The 19,250-nt window shown below is 33.4% G+C and overlaps 1 protein-coding gene across 16 annotated transcripts in view; it reads left to right on the top strand.

Moving 5' to 3' along the window:
• Window positions 1-19,250, top strand: part of LOC145683702 (uncharacterized) — a 414,104-nt gene that overhangs the window by 211,933 nt on the left and 182,921 nt on the right. For 13 of the 16 annotated variants that reach the window (XM_081755116.1, XM_081755122.1, XM_081755125.1 and 10 more), the window contains 4 exons: window positions 5,698-5,754; window positions 7,086-7,103; window positions 17,412-17,603; window positions 18,604-18,621. In XM_081755116.1, coding sequence (XP_081611242.1) covers window positions 5,698-5,754; window positions 7,086-7,103; window positions 17,412-17,603; window positions 18,604-18,621 — 285 coding nt within the window. The remainder of the gene's footprint in view (window positions 1-5,697; window positions 5,755-7,085; window positions 7,104-17,411; window positions 17,604-18,603; window positions 18,622-19,250) is intronic. The other 3 variants (XM_081755128.1, XM_081755130.1, XM_081755131.1) reach the window with 2 other exon arrangements.

Here is a 19,250-nt window from a genome sequence, read left to right on the forward strand (position 1 = left end):
TTGTCCGAAACTTTATACCGAAATAAAATGTATGAAACGCCATTCCTTTGTGAGATATGCTTGTATAGCATTCAAATATTTACGGAGCAATATATATATATTTACAGAACATTTCACGTTTACAACTTGAATCCTACTCATTCATCCTACTCATTCTAAAAATGTCATACACCCCTTCTCATGGTTTATCTGTTAATTCCTAAACTTAACGTATTTCCTCATGACGAACTTGTTGTGATTCTCCTTCCTCATTGACTTGTTATATTATTGCCTTATTACATCCGCGACTAGCACACTGACTACTCATTCTTGTAACAATTTATACGATAATAAGCTATAACTGATCTTTCTCACAGCACCTAAGAACAGTAACTAAGACACAAATGCAAATATAAGGATTATTTATAGAAACGTGAAACGACAATTCTAACTGTAAAATATGTTATAGACAAAACTTGGAATATATGAAAAAATCTTGTTTGCGATTGGTCAGAGCTGGAAAATGTAAGACAATTCTTATCTCTGGTCGAATGCCTGTCCATGATATTTAAAGGGAACTTCTAGAAATATTTATATTTTTTCTTTATATTTTTATATAAGTTTGTTTTTTTAGTTTTCACATTACTATTTTCCTACAGTTTTAATCTTAGAGACAATCTTACAGCTAGACATGATACAAAAAGGTATTGACTGGGGCATGTTCTCCCTTATCCCTTTCTAACTACGACTGTGCACACATATCATAGAAATAACTGAAAATGCGATTATCGCCCTTTACTTTGTATTTTTCTCTCTGTATTTTTGTATTTTGTCACTTGAGTTTTGGTAACTGTTTTACCCGAATTAGATAAGGTAATGATGGGAAGGTTGCACAACATTGTGCGCAATTTCCAATTTTGTTGCCTAATTATTAAGACTTAATGTCTATGAACAGATAAGAGAGTGAAAGTTTGGGCAATTTGAGTGTACCCAAATTTACAGTAATTATGTAATATCTTCAAACAGATGAAAGATAGTCTAAATGTGGAACAAGAGCACGCTAGATAGTATTATTATATAAGAGATACTGTTATCACGAATCACTTATCTGCCTTCGATTTCCAGTCATTTAGAAAATTGGTATTTATTTTCACGTTTATAAGTAGCTGCAAACGAAAAGGTACTCGGTGGCTCATGATAAACGTAGCTCTTGCAACAAAATATTGTCTAGGGCGCTCTAGTTTCACACTTCGATTATCTTTTATCTGTTTGAAGATATCACATAATTAGTGTAAAACTAGCTTTATTTTAATTTCGCAGTGATTTAGCCTTCTAATATCTTCAGTGATGTAACAGGGCACAAACAGGCATAACTAGTTTTTAGTGCTAAAATATAAAACAAATTTATTTATTAAGGCTCTAAATTTAAAATTTTAATCCATTTTGATTTAAATGTAATGATAAATCGAACATTTAAGTTATATCTTTCCTTACTAATGCTTCCAGAGGGATTTACTTTAGTATTTTGATAAGCGATTTGTAAATAAGGTTTTTGTTTAACATAATGTATAAAATTATTTTAAACTTACGTGATATACATGCAAAACCAAGGGAATTTATCTGCTGGTAAATAAACTTTAGTTTTAATTTATGTGAGTAAAATAATAGTAGAATATTAAAGCTGAATAATTTTTTCGACTTAAAAGAAGGTGAGTAATAATTTAATTATTACATTTTACCTAGTAGATTATTTGATTATTCACAGGAATCTTTTGGAGCATCTTCGTCCGCTAAACTTTTATTGTTGACGTATAGTTATTATTATTATTATTATTATTATTATTATTACATCATTTGTATGTCACTAAATATAAATGTTATATGAAGACAGATTGAATATGAAAACCACTTGTATTTGGGTACCCACTGATGTCACTCTAGAGTGTGACTGATTTTCTTTGACCAAATATAGAGATATTTAAAATACATATAAGATATTTAGACATCCAAATTAGAATTGACATTAGAATTGATTAAACATTCCGAGGTATTTAAGGAAGACTCTCATAATCATGTTGTGTCAGTGTCTATTGCTATTGTTCATTACAATGTATTTTCTCTCTGATTTCGACTTTACACAAAAGTTTGATTCTCGGACGTTCGATTAGCGAACTTACTACCATCTACTGCAACGTAGATTCAAATATACATAACTACACATTAATGTTTTTCTATATAATAGCTATTTGTTCTGAATCCTTTCAAAATGTTCACCTAAACAAATGCCAATTGTTTTGCTATTTTCTGAATGGACTTCAACGTAGTTAAGTTTTGGAACATAGTAAATATAATATACTTAATTGTTTACTTCTTGTTCAAGATAGTGCATAAAAATGGAATGAAATATCCACATTGCTTTCTGTTAAATGCAATAGAACACTGCCAATGATCTCTTTTTACTCATAATTACTATTATACTCTATATTTTTGATTTACTAATTCTAACACCTGCATGATCACAAATTAGTTATATCACTGTAAAATATTATTTCACTCGATACCTTCGTAAGTAATGGAAGGTATTTAACAAACGAACATTACTGCTCAGTTCTTTACAAGGATGGAAAATACACAAGTGGTAAAATCGCCTGTTCAGTTTCCTAGATATGTTGGTCACAGTGCACAATGGTGTTAATCCTTGGTTATGGTAATAAAATTTCCATATAAGCTTTAGATTACCATAAAAATAACATAAATTGGTAAGCTTTGTAATATATGTATACTTGCAATAACTTAACAAGGCATATGCAATATGTAATCTTGTATTTGTTTACTTTGTTGGATCAATTAAGCTTAGGTATTTCATTGTTTAATTTACTGTGTTACCATCATCAATAAAATCCTTACTCACACGGATAAGCTATGGCATTGTTGTACATTGATTATAAACTTACCTCACACTACAAGTTATATAAGTACATGGAGGTGGAAGAGGACTTTGCTGACCAAATAAACGATTTTTCGTATTTATTTAACGCATTTCTCATCTGTTACTTTGGTTGTAATGCTACATTGAAAATTTAATACGCATCCATTAGTATTCATTGGAGCTTATATTATGTAAATCGCATTTCCATTACAAGTGCTAACATAACTGAATAAGGGTGTTACATGGAAGCAGCTAAAACTTTCAATTTGTATCTTCGGACTCTCAAAGTACGTCTAACAAGGTACATTAGCGAAGTATTCCCTCGGAATTCTTATAAAATTGATTTAAATATAACGTTCTCCGCGGCCCAATGTTTATTGTACTAATCATAGAGGTTCATACCAGTAATTTGCATATGTATGGACTTTCCTATATTCAGAACTCAATTATGTATTACTATAGCGCTTGGACACAAATTTGTTTTAGTTTCTTTAGATACAACTGAACATGAATGTGGGACATGCAAAACAAATATCTTCTCTGACACATTAATGTTCATTCACAAGTATTCACCCCGGCCGCCGTCTTGGATCCGCCATACTGGATTCAACTTTTGGTTTTTCAAATGAGAATAGGTGCAAACGATACATCAAATTCATTTACAATTTTCTCAGTAATTCATTGGTATAGTGAATTTCACTGTAGCTTGTACTTAGCTTGCTAATTACTGGTAAAGACCACTAAAATTAGCACAATTCACATTGGTCCGTGGAGAAGTTTGCATTTGAATCATTTTACGCGAATTACGAGGGAACACTTTCCGAATATACCTTGTAAGTGAATGTTAACGTAAGATTTGGTTTGAAGTATAGGTTGCGATAGCCTAAGTTAGACCTAAGTTCTGTCAGTTGTATTATTTTTCTTTTTGCTAACAGAATATCTTCGACTTAATGACTTTTTCTTTAATTTGATTACTTAATCTTAAATTTCGTAAGTTAAAATATACTGTACTTACCTTAGAATTGGTAAAGTTACAATTGCTTTACGCTCTCGTAAGTCTCTCTAACTTTGGTTAAGGAAATTTGTAAGTATCAATTTGTGTTAAACTATGAATTATTTCTTACTTTTGTCTTTCCTACTATTAAACATGATCTAAACAAAATTGTCAAAATGTAATTTACTATGTTATGCAATCCTTACGAATTTACAAGAACTGGATTAATTTGTTTCTAGAAATTTAAGTCTTTTGTTTGATCACCCTGAAGTAAATCTGCTTCAAAATTCTATTTATATTGAATAGGAATGTACAGCATTTTTCTTTGCTCGTATGGGTATTTACCTTCGCTTTTTCTTTTATTTTTCTTAAGTAATGATAGAAAAATATATCAAAGGAAGGCATTACATATTTTAATTATTCGTCCATTTCTTTTCTCAAGAATGTCTCTTATATTATCAGTTTATGAAATTTTATATCAGACTATCTTATAGCTATAATTTTTTTACAACCTTTACTCTTATATTTTTGTTATTTGGGTGGCACAAATAAATTTCTGAAGTAGGTACTTTATTATTTAGGTTTACTTTTATTCGTTTTCACAAGTATGTTACATTATTTGTATGCGAGGTTGCATATCACGAATAAGAAGGCCAGCCATGTTGTTTCTTGTTTTTCCTATTATCTTGGTGATCCGTCTTTGTTCATTATCTTCTTTTAGTGCAGTACATGAAATGAGGCTAACGATAATGGACAACAACTCTACCATTACCACACTGGGGATGAAAATGGTTGAGATTGGCAAGGCTCAGATGTGCACAAAAACAGTCAGGGAGAGGATATCTTCTATGGCTGTTTCACTACGAGATGGAAGGATTTGGGACACCATCACCTTTCTCAGTCCAAAGAAAACAACATTGAAATAGTGCTTATATTATTTAATCTATTCTTCATTCATTTTTTATAAGTTTGGCACCTAATATTATCTGTATATAATCTTCATCATACTTCTGTCATCCGTATAAAGTTCCTTTCGTCTTCTTCTCTTATCCATGTGGAAAAAAAATCATTTAGGAAATAAGCATTATATTGATTAATTCTTCCTGGTTTGAGTCCTTCGGCATAGAATTTGCAATTATATATGTGAGAGTTTCTATATCAGACCTTTATCATCTCTGTATATTTCTTTTATCTCTTTCACTCTTTTATCTGTTTCACCTACATGATAATAATTTAATTTAGAAGTAGAAATTATAAGGTTTAATTCTTTTTTAATTTGTTTTCTGAAATATATCATGTTCTGTTATCTGTATGCCAGTTTATAAATCATATCTGCCGCTCTTGTGTGTATTTTTTTTTACCTCTTTCGTTTTCCTTATGTAGATAGGAGAAATGATTATGGATATATGTAGGTGACAGAAATGACTGTAAAAATATACAATAAATTTCTTAATTCTTCTATCGTTCGTTTTCTTCAGCACTGGAAATATACATTAAATTTCTTAATTATTTTATTATTCATTTTCTTCAGTACTTTAGATATACATTAAGTTTCCTAATTCTTCTATCATTTATTTTCTTCAGTACTATCTTTCGTACATTAACTACTATATTACACCTTTTTTCTTCTATAATCGTGGAAGTCTATTCCGGAAGTATATATGTTTTAAAATGTCCTTATATTTACATTTATGAAAATTCATGTTATTTTACAATATACTTTAGTTCTTTGACTTACATGTATTTTTAATGCGATAACATAATGTTTTGATTGATTTTTTAAAAATGTTTTTAGATGGTGAAGAATCTGGTCCAAACGGTAACGGTGGTGGTGGCGGAGGAGGAGGAGGAGGTACTCAAAGTAACAGTTTTTTTTTATTACGTATTTGGTAAATAATAAGAGACAACTGAATACGTGGTAAACATAGTTGTTATAGGAATAACACCTAAGAGAATTTTGTACTGCCTATCGTTTCGAGAGTGGCTGATGTTCTTTTTATCGTGATACGGTAGATATTAACCAAAACATTCCTTAAGTCTGAACTATGATTGACTTACCCAGACTTCTAGGGAAAGAAGAACAAAGAGGAACTGCCTTTCTCCTTTACACTACCTTTAAAGGAACCTTAGCAAATTTGTAGAATAAGAACAACTCATAAATCTTGTATCAAACTCAAGGACTTACAAAATGATTTATTCCTCAGAACATCATCAGTATACCACATTCCATGAAAATGTTGTTGATTTTCAATTGTGACTTTTGTATGAATATTTATTTAAATATTTCTTTCGAGTCTTAACCATAAATCATTTTCCTTTATTTTGTTTAAAACCAGTAATTTAATATAATAATGGTATTCCGTTGTAATGAAATCACACCATTGTCAATGTATGAAAGAGTATGTTAGCTTTTAATTATAGGAGAAGTCACTGTGTAACTTGTAGAGAACCCAAAAGAAATCCTTGTGACACACCAACATCACTCTGATTTGTGTGAATATATGTTCCATTCGTACAATTTAATTTCAACACAAATCTTTCTAGTCTTTAAATATTATGATATGAATAGACAAAATGAATCCAAAAAGAGAAAATATATGAACCAAAATCTTGAGAAAAGAAAGCCATGCTAGTAATATGATCGATTTATAACTGTCAGCAAGAAAGTAATAAATACATTCTCTCTTAACTAGCCGTAAGTACGTCTTTCATTTTTATTTTGAACACTTTAAGGGAGCATTAAGATTACTTAAGAGTGTACTTTCTTTCTTTTTTAAAAGGAATATAAACGACACAATACGTAATTAATACAATTGTAGGTTATAATTCCTTAATAGATCGTTTTGACTAACAATCCTTACAGTTGTATTAAAAACATGCCCATAAAATAGTTTTAAATTCATTTCACTCCCGTACATAAATATATCTGAAAGATCTTTAAGCATCTTTAAAAATAGATAGAACTTTCAAAAAATATTACTGGCAACGTTATTTATAATTAAAAACCATGGAATTTTATAACTTAGCTGAAAGTTTAGAATTGACTGGGTATATCTGAAATTGTTGCTAAGGTTAAAAACGCATGATTTAATACATTCTAGATTTGGAAAGATTTATAATGGTCGGGAACTATTTACTTCATTCTAATTAATTTATGATTAATTAATTCTTTATTTTTTACAGGTAACTTTAGGAGACCAGGTAAGTTGCAAATAAATCCAAAATTAAAGAAATATATGATCAAATAAGTAAAAATGTATAATTTTAAACTAAAACTAAGATCTATCTTGTATTTATGAAAGAAATATACTTTTTGATCAAATGATGGGCTCCCGATGTCGCCGAAAGTTGAAGATATATTACAAGTAAACTACCATTAAAATATGGTTAATTTTAGGTTTCATTTATGTAGGTCGTTGTACCAGTAAAACGATGAGATAGCCTCAACTTGAATAAACTTTCGTGATATTTTCCTCATTGACGAAGGTCTATATAACTTCTTTTTGAGTTAAAGAAAGAAATCTCGCGTAAATCATTGTGACACTCATAAGGAACGTCTTCTCATACGAGCATTAGTAGTTTGTAAAGTCTAACATGCAACGATTTTAACTAGCTAAAAGTTTAAGTAAAGCATGAAGTGACGCGGTAGGTAAGTGGTTAGCATATTGAACTTCTATTCGGCGGACCCGGGTTATAATCCCGCCAGGTTGAAACTTTTTCAAATGTTTCAATTTCAATTTCAGTAAATACTCAGTGTGACAAGCAAGATCTTCTCTCCTCCAGAAGGTAAAAGATTTTGCAATGAGGAGAATTGGAGTTCTCTCAATGGAAGCAATCATTTACAAACTTATTTCCAGCAGTTGTTCTAAATTTGATATTTTCAGCTACCTTCAAGCATTTCCTGATTCATGCGTAGTCAGTATTTTGATTTCTCGAAATATACAGTATATAAAGAAATAATACATTAGATACACAGCAATATTGAGATTAATATATGGTGTTCTTTGAAAAACACGATCCGAATCATGTTAGAATGAGAACTGTTTCGTTAGTCACCTACTTTACAATTTTACCTGCAAAATATCTGGATCAGGGCTACCAACTGCTGTCACTGCGAAGAAAAGTTACGTGTAATTTGGGTTGCATCTTTCTAGGTGTTCTTACAACTGCAAATGACCTGGACCCCAAGTAATGGAATTTGAGCACTTAGTGGGGGAGATACTTTTGTGGTTCAGTGTACATACAGTACAACTGGAATAAAGAACCCGTGTAGTTACCACAGAAATATAAAGACAACCATTTGACGTGTGTGCTACGCAATAAAGAGAAACGTGATGTAAACGAGCATTCCATGGATCACGTAGAGCAGATGTAGAGAGGATGTGCGCACGTAGAAAGTGCGCAGAAAGCGTAGGCTTTAAAAGTGCGAGACGGATCCAAACGAGAACAGTAGGAGAGAATACGAGCGAATACTGATGTTCCTTTTTGAGCATTCGATCATAAAGGTCAGGAAGTGTCAACGCATATAGAGTGGTGGTACTTTGGAGTCGGATACGAAAGCGTGCTTCAAATATATAGAAAATACGATAAAGTGTGTCCAATATATCGCAGGTAATTCCACGCGGAACGAACAGATTAAAATTGGAACGAAGATGAAAGGAAGAATTTACGGGGATCCTAGCATTCTGGATTATTCTTACGAAACGTGTAATAGATAATATCTCCACACATATGACGTAGATGCTAAATGATCAATGTCTTTTTACAAGTAAATAACCATTATTTGGTAATTTATGTTGTCTGCAGATCTAATCTCATCCAACAGCATGTGTTAAACCCAGTTCGCCTGTAAATTTGAGACTGTTACGAGTACATCATTAGTCTATCATATCTTTGAAATGTCGGAAGATATAATGTTACAATTCGAAGAATTAATTTTACGAATAATGTCTAATGTTCCTTATTTGAGTATTTACTTGAATAAGGAATAAGTTTTCGCCAATTATTTGGATACTGTATAAGTATTAGAAAACAATTTGTGATAACGGATAATTATTAGGAAACAATGTTGCATTAATTATTCCAACATTAAAACGAGCATTCGAGGTTGAAAATAACAGCAAAAAATGAAACAATAATACGAACAATTTAGCATCTTTAGCTCTTTAGTTTTATTTATTCATTTACTTATTTATCTACTTAACAATCAGCAAATACATCTGAGAGGCCATTTTATACTGGATATTTTGTTAATGTACTGTTCTGTTGATTTACAGAGTCATTCAAGATTGACCAGGATTTTCGTACGTAAATGAACGATGAATAGCCGGATCATAATGACACTTGCGGGTTACTTTATGTATTCCTTCTCGAGTAATTAGCGTCCGTCATGACGTATTTGGCTCATATGCAGCGGTTGCAGCAAACATGGCGGCCAGCAGTGTGTCTGTGGCTGTGGAGCAGCGGTGTGAAATCAAATTTCTTGTGAAGGAGAAAATTAAACCAGCTGAGATTTTCAGAAGATTGCAAGCACAGTATGGTGAACAATCGGTGTCACGGACAAGAGTGTACAAATGGTGTGAACAGTTCCGCGAAGAACGAGAGCTGGTGGCAAATGAAGTATATGGACACATTCCCCCGACTGCAGGCACACTAGTGAATATCGCACGCGTTGAGTAAATGATTCTTGAGAACCGGCGAGTAAAAGTGCGGGATATTGCTGCCGAGGTGAATATCAGTGTCGAAAATGGTGAGACAATCATTCACGACGACTTACGCTTCCGCAAAATCTGTGCAAGGTGTGTTCCCCGCCAACTGACAATTGATCAGAACTTGACACGCATGACGGTCTGCAAACAGCTTCTGAATCGGTTTCGAGCAGAAGGAGATGAATTGTTGCAATCCATCATCACGTGTGATTAAACATGCACAATTCAACCCCAGAAACCAAAAGAACTAGCACTGAGTGGCGGCGTAAAGGATTCCCGCCGCCTAAGAAAAGCAAAACGCAGTCGTCCGCTGGAAATATTATAGCAATTGTCTTCTGGGACTTGAAGGGTGTTATCCATTTGGATTTTCTGGACAAAGGGAGCACAGTTAATGCCCAGTATTACTCCACATTCTTAAGTGGCGCTGTTCAAAAGTTTATTTGCAAGAAAATACCTAATGTGTTGTTTGGATATATTATTCTTCTCCATGACAATGCCCGCCCTCCCACGGCCAATGTCACAACAACTCTGGCCGAAATGCAGTGGGAAATTCCGCCCCATTGTCCCTATAGTCCAGATTTAAACCCCAGTGATTATCATTTGTTTGCACCCCTTAAAGACCATCTGGGAGGGAAGAAATTCACGACAGATGAAGCACTGCGATGTTCTCTAGTGTCTACGACAACAACCAAGTTTTTTCTACGCCAAAGGAATAAGGGAGCTGCCACAACGTTTGCAACGTTGGCTCGACGCGCGTGGAGAATACTTTGAAAAGCTGGCATGGTTTGGTGCTTCTTGTACTATTTGTTTCCTCTTAAGACAAAAAGTCCCGGTCAACCTTGAACGACCCTTGTAGAAGTAAGTGAGAACGAATAATGCGTGTTTGTTATGAGATGCAGGATGAGCAAAGGCCAATAGTCTACAAATGCCATAAGATTAAGCTTGGGTAAACTTAAAATTTAGAAGTATATGCATGTTGAGGTTAAGGATAGTGATGGGAAAATTCCCGGGAAAAAGTTTTTTGGGGACTATTCCCCGGATGATTCCCAAAAGTGGAAATATTTCTGGAATTTATGTACAAACATAAAGATAATTGAATCCTATTACTATGTTATGATTTCAAAATTAAATTCATTTCTTTTGTCACAATATATTTATTACAGTTGTCTCCAGACGATTGTTTAAATGTATATTCTGAACGGTATTATGTCATTTTATTGATAGGCCAGTCATTGAAGGGTCGAATAAATAAAAAAAAATGTTGGAAAGCTGGAACAAATTTTCTTTTCTTTATGTAAGTTTCCGTAAAGATTCTATTGTGGAAGCAGCAGACAGAAGAAATGACGACTGGGGCAAAGAAGTTAGTTCTAGGATTGGCAACGTACATGATTTAGTTGTTGCTGAAAGCCAGATACCATTCCTCATGCATGAAAAAGTTCTACAAGATTTCTTCTGGAATGAAACGTGGTCGTCCGAAAGATAATGTTTCAGATGCCATGGCTTATGCTTTCAACTACCTTGAAGCTAACGAGGAAGAGTGCCAATTTTCGTTCAATTAAATTTTACAAGATTATAATGATGCACTGCCAGCTTGAAAAAGCATTAAGAACTAAGCTGAAAGAAAATTACTCAGAAGATATTATTATATCAACAAACAATAAATGTACGGTGGAGAAGAGACGAAACTTGATAAAAAGCTGGCTCAGTATATAATGTACACAGTCCTAACGAAGAGAGAAGTTTAAGAAAATGCTTACTACCATACTTTTGATAAAGATGCACCGGAAGTTCTACTTGCCACGAGGATAAAAGATATTTTGGAGTAACTGCTGCAATTATGACGTGAAAAATTTTATACTTTTTCTTTCCCATTTTGTGCTATTCTCTGTCTTGTTTTTCAAGGTAGTACTATCTAGAAGACATTTTAGGGTCCCATGAATGAATGAATTAACGCCATTCAAAGATTATCTTTTGATGGCTATTCATCACTTTCGTAAACCTGGGATCTGGCATCTTCAGCAATTATTTTCCCGTGTGTCATTATGATTCTCAACTTTTCTTCGTCCATATTCTTACTCTTTTGACGATCATACTATGCATCCGTGAGAATTTTATGCCCTGTATCACGGAAGCAAACTATGAACTTTATGTTTTTGTTGGTTTCTATAATACTATCTTCTGAGTAATTTTCTTTCAGTTTATTCCTTTTGTATTTTTCAGTTGGCAGCGCATCATTATAATCTTGAAAAAATTTACTGAATGAAAATTGGCAGTCTTCCCTGTTAGCTTCAAGGTAGTTGAAAGCGAAAGAAATGCCTGAAACAACGATATCTTTCGGACGACCACGTTTCATTCCAGAAGAAATCTTGTAGAACTTTTTCATGCATGAGGAATGGTATCTGGCTTCAACAACAACTAAATAATGTACATAGCAAATCCTAATACTAACATCTTTGGCCCAGTCGTCATTTCTTCTGTCGGCTTCTTCCATTATAGCATTTCTAACTTGAATGATGTGTCTTTAACTTGAATGGTTTCGATCCGATGTACACTCTCACGCTCACTCACAAGTTTTTTACTCTGTTTCTTTAAAAAAATCATCTGACGTACATTGTCTACAAAACATGCAGGCTTCCTGAAAATTAAATCTTAGTACTTCTGACCTAAGGGTTATCGGCGTAAATGATGAAGTACGTTGTGATAGCAACGCTTTGATACTTCTTATTTTTGTGAAAACCTTTCTATATTTTTCACAAAGTGTAACACTTTTCAGTCTCTTAAGTTGATATTTGTTTCCATCTTTCACTTTAATTCTGCACTCTACTAATGTTTTCAGTCAATTTTCTTTTACTATACATGTAACACCATCACCAAGTTTCTCACAAATAAAACATTTCTCAGCTGACATCTTGAACATAGATGATCTAATAGACCTGATTACTAATACTTAGTCACACCTGCAATGATTGAAAAATATATTAATTTATAATTTAAAAAAAAATCACTAGAACAAAATAGTATCAGAAAATTTTCGTTAAGGTTCTGCTAGAGAGGGACGCTGAAATATAATGCGCAATTTGATACGAATACAACATCTAAACGGTGCATCTTAGAGAAAAAATGAAGAGAACGTTTCTTGTAGAGAATTTAATGTAATTATTTTTTATAATAGTATGTTTTGCTCTAAAATGCTTTATATGCGAAATGTTTACAAAAAAAACTAATTTTTCGCGCCATTTTTCCAAGATGGCTGCCAAATCCGGGGTAGTAGAGTGGTGCAAAATTAGTATGTTGTTACGGACACTTATATAAGGAAAAGAAAATTTGTTCCAGCTTTTCATCATTTTTTTCCCTTATTCGACCCTAAATCATCCCTTATTGACTGGCCTATAATATTTTATTATATTTAGAGACTACGCAAAAATGTATATTTTCTTATAATATGTTTTATGCGAGTAAATATTTGGTATAGAAAGTCCATATATTTTACACTGGTAAACAATTTATATGTAAGTGGATTTTCGAAAGTTGACTCTTTTATTCATATAAAAATTTGTGCCTTATGCTAGAGTCGTTTCGATGCATGATTATCGTTATACTAAAGGACTGAATAGTGCAGGAAACATACGTTAGTCGAACTTTTTAGTATGGCATTAATCATTTGCCAGAACAGCTCGGCATAAGTCCCTAAATTCGGCATAAGTCCCTCACCATACTATATATGTCGGTCGTCGTAAGCTGAGCAGACTGGTAAAACAGGATAGGCAGCGAACTGCGTCGGAACTAACATCAGAGTTTTATGCTGGGCTAGGTACAACTGTGTCTGAACTAGTGCTGTAAAATTTCCGGAAATTTTGAAAATGTTGGTAAAAATTGAAAAAAATAAAAATGTTAGGTTAATTTTACTAGTAATATTTTTTTTTCAAACGGTTGAAAATTTTAAGCGTGAAAAATATTATAAAATAGCACTCGAAAATAAAACTATTCCAGTTATCATATATATATATATATATATATATATATATATATATATATATATATATATATATATGTATATATATTAAAATACTAGATTTACGCGTATACGAAAAGGCAAAGAAAGAAGAAAAAGAAAAAAGAAAGTTCGTAACAAAAGATGGGTGGGAAACCCTGTACTGTGCAACTGAGATGCATAGAGTGAGTCGTGAGTGGAAACCCTCACCCCTGATGGGGTATATTCATGAAGCTATCAGCTTATGTCTAATTATATAGGAATATATAATCCATTTCTTACTTTTGAACCTACAAGGTTCAACCAAAATGAAAAAAACTTTTATATCGGACTTCCGAAGAAAAATAAAATAAAATAAATAAATACATGACCGTGTTTATTGTACATAGAATTCCCAGTCACGACCCCCTTTTTAGTTTTATTAAAATTAGAAGGAGAAGTAAAGAAGAGAAGAGAAAGATGAGATAGGAAGAAGAAAAGAAAGAAAGAAAGAAAGGGAATGTAAAGAGATGAGAAAAGAGGGAAACTGTTACTGGATATTTTTGAGAAATATGGTAAAGGAAAGTGAATAATTATTAAATTGGGATGATTTCCAATAGCTATTGGGTGAGTATTTGGAATTAATGTGACCAAAGGTAAACACATGTTAACCCATACCTTCCAGACCTAGATCCATGTAACCCCAACTACCGAATTATCCCAATCTAGATCAGAGATAGTTGAGATAGTTTAATTTAACAGTTTATTGAATATTTCCAAAATTCTTGACGACTATCCAGTACTTGAAGTATAAACGATGAAGTGGACTGCATGCTAGAATAGACCACAGAGAAGAACAAAAAAATCAAAGTAATACATATATTTGTCGAAGATTTTGACTTTCAAAGTTCTCCCATGATGATCATTCGTTCAGGCTATTCCCGTCCTTTTTGCTTCCTTTATAGAGCCAACTTAAATTGAGTTAGTATTGACTTTCAACGACTTTAATTGCCAACTACCATTAGTTATAGTAAGTCACACATATATGTCAAAAGAATTGGTGCACTTAATACTAAACCTACATTTCACTCACCCACACATTCATACAGGACAATGTATACTTCAGGTTGCATTTAGTTGAATTAAACTAACCTAACTACATTTCTATAGACATTTATTATATTCCAAGAAAACTTAGTCTGACATAACAGGAAAAGTTTGATACATGAATTAAAAAAAAAATATGTTTCATAACCATGCACAGAAATCTGTTACTTTCAACAATATCGAATAACACATTTCTTTTTGTAGATACATTTAAAAGTTGGATTACGTCAAAAAAATCGACAAAGCGAAAGAAGGAGAGAGAGAAAGAAAAAAACAAAGGTTAACATTACACATATTTAACATTCAGTACAAAACGAGTACATATCAATGCGAAAGAAGAAAGAAAAAAAATGGTTAATCATTAAAAAAACTTTGGTAGCATTTTTATTGAGTCTCTGTCTCAAGAGGAGAAATTTCGACAATTTCATGAGTCCTTTTCTCACGTCGATAATAACTCCTTTATCAACTCTCTTTATACACTATGATTGGCGTCCATGAGAGTATTTAATCGTTTGTATTAACTACAGACAAAAAAATAGTTTCTTCATATTATATATATTTTTCATTTCGTCACTTGACGCACTTGGTATAAAATTTCAAAATTTATTAAGATTAAAAAAAATATCGAATCCAGTCCCAGACATTGGCCACCGCAGCCGACGACCCATTCATGTGCGAATGTTAACACCACGAAATCGACAACTACGACTGAAATGAACACGTGACCATCGTCATTGGACTTTATCACAGTGGAAGAGCGTTGCATTGTCTACCGAATCCTGATACGTTCTTCATCATGACGGTGGGAGGGTGTGAATCCGTCCTGTTCCAAGGCAACACCGCCTTGACACCTGTACTGCGGGACGGAGACAAGCTGGCTGCGGCTTAATTATGCTCTGTAGAACATTCACGTGAGAATCCATGTATGTAGTGGAGCTCGAGCAAGGCACCATGACGGCCGAGGCGTATCACACACTGCTTGCAGACTACGTACATCCCTTCATGACGACCATGTTTCCTAACGGTAGTGGCATTTTTCAACAATATAATGCATTATGTCACAAGGCAGGGTTGTGATGGAGCAGTTCGAGGAACACAAAGGCGAGTTCCAAGTGATATGCTGCCCCCACTCGCCGAATCTGGACCCAATCGAACAAATCTAGGATGTGATTGAACGTGACGTTAGACGCAACATCCCCCTTCACCGGAATTTACGGGAATTAGGTGACATGTGTGTGCGTATGTGGTGCCAACTCTCTCCAGCGACCTAGCAAAGATCATTGCGTGCATGCCAAGACGTGTCGCCGTTATTATCCGTGCCAAAGGTGGATATACTGACAATTAGGTAGGTAGTAATAATGGTCTGGCTGATGTGTGCGTATATCTTAACTCGTGTATTTTGTCTCGACTTGAATTTCAAAACATCTCGATTCGAATTCGAGTAAAGTCGAGACAGATATTGTCGAGTCGAGATACGAGTCGAGACCGAAACATATTTTCGAATCGAGACACGAGTCGAGACAACATTTTCTAGAGACAAGTGGAGACGGTCTTAAATCTCGACTCGACTCGTGCTCATTCCTAGTAGTCTGTAAAAAAATCGTAAAGTTACCAGTGCATGGTATGGCATACATGCAAAATATTGAGTTCAGGCACACTGTGCGTTACAGTATTTCTTCCAGACATGTATTTTAGGGGGCCTTGCCTCCCGGAGCTCTGAGCATGCTCTCCGGACGAGACCAAAAATAATACGTCTATAATATAATAATAAATAAAATAGTACCAGAAGTGCCCCCCGGAATTCTACGTGTGCCCCCGGAACATTTTTTCTGAAAGAACGACTAGTGCGTTATCCTCCTGTGTTCTTACTGTGTAATTTTAAATCTCAAATTTAAAACTATGGACTATTTTTTATCAATATGCAAGGTGTTACAAAAATTCGCCAACATACTTGGTATATGAATACATACGTTCAAAGAAGCAAACAAATCCTAATGAAGCTCGGAAACAGCGGTACTAATGAATTATCCTGAGAAGTAACTCTAATTCCGATATGTAAATATTACATTTTAAAAGTGTATGTATTTACAATTACAGATTTCTTTATTCAATATCTGATTCTTCATCAGAGACCGAAATTCGAATCAGCAGACAGACCGACATTTATTACTAGCGGTGGATCAGGGTGTATTTATGGTACTTCATCTCTATCTCTACAGTATTTCTACATTACTTTACAAACTGGTTCCTTTTCATCATTTTAAAATTAGTACTTTGCTATTTTGTAGTGCAAATTTACATGGAAATTAAAAAAAAATCGTATTATTAATTAGTTATATAAAGTACAGTGAACGAATTTCAAATTTTTTAAACTCCAAATAATTTAAAACCTAGAAGTAAATGATAATAAATTAAAATAAAATAATTAGTCATATGATCCTTATAATGTAAATAAAGTAAAAAAGTGGAAATAAATTCCTTCCCGAGAATTACTATGCCAGAGTAAAAACCTGAATATTCCCATTTTTTAAAATTTTCCTTCCCACCGGAAATATTTCCACTGCCCATCAGTAGCACAAAATGACCTAGGGGTTTTCTTAAACTTCGGTTTGGAGCGAACGTACAACACTGTGTTATAAATAGTAATAGCTTTTTCCAAAAATTCTTATATCATGATAATTGTGTAACGAAATATTAATGAAAAATTAAATGATTTTGTTTTAGGTAAAGGTGGAGGAGGCGTATGGTTAGGAGGAAAAGGAGGCGGCGGAGGAGGAGGCGTATGGTTAGGAGGAAAAGGAGGCGGCGGAGGAGAAGGGGTATGGTTAGGAGGAAAAGGAGGCGGAGGAGGAGGCGGCGGAGGTGGAGGAGGAAAAGGAGGCGGCGGTGGAGAAGGCGTATGGCTAGGAGGAGGAGGTATGAGTGTACAATATGGTAGGAATCAAAATAATCATAGAATGTACAATAATGGAAATGAATGCTCGCTCATTATCCTTTAAGTACAATGTAGTTTATTATGAAAGACTAGATATTAAAAAATATAGTTTTTAGACACAAGTTGAATAACATTACGATTAGCAATAAGCTTCGTCTATATATACATGGTCGGATCCAGGATTTTCTGTGGGGGTGCAGAAATAACTACCAGTATATTTGAACTAAATTGGAATTTTTAAAATTCTTTTAGACATCTGTAGTGTGAATGAGAAAATGCCCTGAAAATGCTAAGTGTCTGTTATCGGTGAATCGTTTTCTTTCAACTTTTACAAAATTGACTTATACTATCGATTTTGCAAAACTTCCGTTTGTTTTAATCCCAAACGGAAACATGGTAGCAATAATTTTCGGAAAGTGTTGCTATTTTCACTGCTAGCTTTACACTTTAAGTAGTGTATATTTACAACAAAGGGAGGGAGTGCACGTGCACCTTCCCATCTCCCTAAATCCGGCCTCATATTTAGAATACTTTAAGAGGGTATTAAGATTACTTAAGATTGTACTTTCTTTCCTTTTTTAAAAGGAATATAAACTACACATCACGTAATTAATACATTTTTTGGTTCAAATTCTTTAATAGGTCGTCTTGACTAACAATCCTTACAGTTATATTAAAAACGTGCCTACAAAATAGTTTTAAATTCATTTCATTGCCTTACATAAATATATCTGAAAGTATCACTAAAAATCTTTAACAATAGATAGAGCTTGCAAAAATGTACTTTTACTTATAATTAAAAACCATGAAATTTTATAATATAACTGAAAGTTTAGAATTGGCTGGGTATTTCTGAAATTGTTGCTCAGGTTAAAAACACATGATTTGGTGCATTCTAGATTTGGGAAGATTTATAATGATCGGGAAATAGTAACTTCATTCTAAGTAATTTATGATTAATTAATTCCTTCTTCTTTACAGGTAAACGTAGGAGACCAGGTAAGTTGCCAATACATTCAAAATTAAAGAAATATCTGATCAAATTAGTAAAAATGTGTAATTTTAAACTAAGATCTATTTTTGTATGTATTTATGAAAGAAATGTACGTTTTGATCAAGTGATAGGCTCCCGATGTCACCGAAAGTTGAAGATAAATTACACGTAGACTACCTTAAAAATATTGTTAACTTTAGGTTTCATTTATGTAGGTCGTTGTATCAGTATGTTCTGGTGGCCACTAAAGTTTCATATGGTTGTCAAGCAAATGCGAAGCAAATTCGATACGGCGTCTGGAACATCAAAAGAAGTGGAGATCACCTAAATTTCATCTGCTATGAACTATATCAAGTGGAGCTAAAGAAAGGGAGAGGATGAATGTCGCCGAAAGTAAAGGAAGGCAGTAATGATGATGAAAGTGAATAACTTTTAAAGATTAAAAGTAGGGAAATCAAAATACTTACTATCAACCATAGGAAAAATAGACAATTCAATACAACCTGTATGCAACAGAAGCATGACCTAAACAGAAATAATGTATTGAAATTAATCAATGAGCTTTCATGGAATCAGTTTCATTGTATATAGTACACTGAACCACAAAAGTGTTCCAATTCCAGTACTTTTGGTA

This window comes from Thermobia domestica, chromosome 4 (assembly GCF_964235325.1).
Source record: "Thermobia domestica chromosome 4, izTheDome1.hap1.1, whole genome shotgun sequence".
NCBI classification, from domain to species: domain Eukaryota; kingdom Metazoa; phylum Arthropoda; class Insecta; order Zygentoma; family Lepismatidae; genus Thermobia; species Thermobia domestica.